General features: G+C 42.8%; 1 protein-coding gene across 1 annotated transcript; it reads right to left on the bottom strand.

Annotated features, from left to right (window-relative positions):
- On the bottom strand, positions 287–1,117 carry LOC107609826. Its single transcript, XM_016311869.1, has 2 exons — positions 1,046–1,117; positions 287–931 (listed from the first exon to the last, which is right to left on the bottom strand). Exons 1-2 carry the CDS (start codon positions 1,115–1,117, stop codon positions 287–289), a joined length of 717 nt encoding a protein of 238 aa, XP_016167355.1.

Genomic DNA, 1,808 nt, shown 5'->3' with positions numbered 1-1,808 from the left:
GAAATTATCAACATGTCCTTTCTAAACTATAAGGAATGGTTAGGTGTGGATCCTTTTTATTGTTGATGGCAATGCCGGAGATAACAAAGGGATATATAATACTATTTATTTTTGGATTGGTCTTTTAGTTTGGTTTGTCTTTTCTGATGTCCTTTATATTTACTCCACTTTACTTTTTTTTTGAAAGAAAGAGCTCAACACTCAAGTGGAGCAAAGTAATGAGTCTAGAAACAAGAAAATTAACTCATATGTCATCTCCGGCATAGCCATTAACAACATTGAGTTATTAACCACACCACTCTGTAACACATGAAAATGACTGATTCACACAGTCTACAACCCCTGTTGTCTTACTTTGGAAGATGACATCATTCCGTCGTAGCCAAATAATCCACAGCACAGAAAAAAACCCAGCTAGCCAATGCTTCCGTCGCTCCTTCCTCACTGGCATGGATCTCCAACTCTCAAAATGCTCTTTCAAGTTACCTGGTGCAGTCCACCTCTGACCAAAAGTTGAGATCCACGCACACCACACCTGCCAAGAGAACTCACAAGCAACAAACAAATGGTGTATATTCTCAACATCTTTCTTACACAATACACATAAGTTATCATTCTGTTGTAGGATTCCCAGTCTGCATAGCCGGTCCTTTATGTTGACCCTCCCTACTAACACGAACCAAGTGAACAGCTCAACCCTAGGTGGGACTATTCCTTTCCAAATATCTTTTGTGAACCTATAGTTGTGAAGCTCCTCATCCAAGGTCTGTTCCTGCAATACCTGCACAAATGAGTTAGTAGAATAAACTCCTTCCTTGTCAAATTTCCACACCACTCTATCTTGCATATCTGCTATGAGTCTGACAGATTGCAAGATCTGCAGCAGCTGGTCCAATGTATCGGTCTCCCATTGGCGTAGTTCCCTCCTCCACTGGAAGTGCCAAACCCACTATATCCCATCCCAAAACCCACAGTCCCTAATTACTGATCCTTTTTGGGTTGAAATCAAGAAGAGTCTCGGGAATAAGTCTTTCAACTTTCCCACTTGGAGCCATGTATCCTCCCAGAACCTGGTGGATCTACCATCTCCTACTTCCAAAGCAAGGCCATCAATCATCTTCTGCCTGACATGTTGCTCTTTTATTTGTACTTGACATATATCTCTCCACGGTCCCCCTCTCTTTGGTAGCGTCTGAGTTGACAACAAGTGATTCAGGTTCAGGCTATTGCAGGAGCACACAATCTTCTTCCATAAAGGGCAAACTCCTTTGAGAATCTCCACCACCATTTAAATAGTAAAGCAGTATTACGGATAACGGCATCACCCACCCCCAACCCGCCTAACTTCTTTGGTGCTTGGACCAATTCCCACTTCACGAGAGCCATTCCAGGTTGTCCATCATCCTTCCCCCAAAGGAACCTCATCTGCAAGGTAATAATTCTTCTAGCAACCGCACTTGGCATCTTATACAAACTCAGGTAATAAATAGGTAGGCTGTTGATCACCGACTTAATGAGCACCAGCTTTCCAGCCTTGCTAAGGACTTTTGCTTTCCACAAGCTCAATTTTTCCTCGATCTTATCTAAAATCGGCTTCCACGTTTTTACCAGCCGTGGATTTGCTCCTAGGCTAATGCCAAGATACTTTACCGGTAGGGTTGCCTCCTGACACCCTAAAAGCTGACACATTCTGCTAACCAACTCCTGACTGCAGTTCACTGGTATCAAGTTAGACTTCTCAAAGTTAATGCTCAAACCAGACATCAATTCAAAGCACCTCAGAAGTCTCTTGTAGTTCCTCACTGTTC

This window comes from Arachis ipaensis, chromosome B01, assembly GCF_000816755.2.
Source record: "Arachis ipaensis cultivar K30076 chromosome B01, Araip1.1, whole genome shotgun sequence".
NCBI lineage: Eukaryota > Viridiplantae > Streptophyta > Magnoliopsida > Fabales > Fabaceae > Arachis > Arachis ipaensis.
The sequence above is the reverse complement of the archived record's forward strand: the minus strand, read 5'-3'. Positions and strand labels throughout refer to the sequence as shown.

Coding starts and splice junctions, on each gene's coding strand:
- LOC107609826 (XM_016311869.1), bottom strand. CDS start 1,117: ATGATTGATGGCCTTGCTTTGGAAGTAGGAGATGGTAGATCCACCAGG. Junction 932..1,045: donor GGGAGGATACATGGCTCCAA/GTGGGAAAGTTG, acceptor TGGCACTTCCAG/TGGAGGAGGGAACTACGCCA.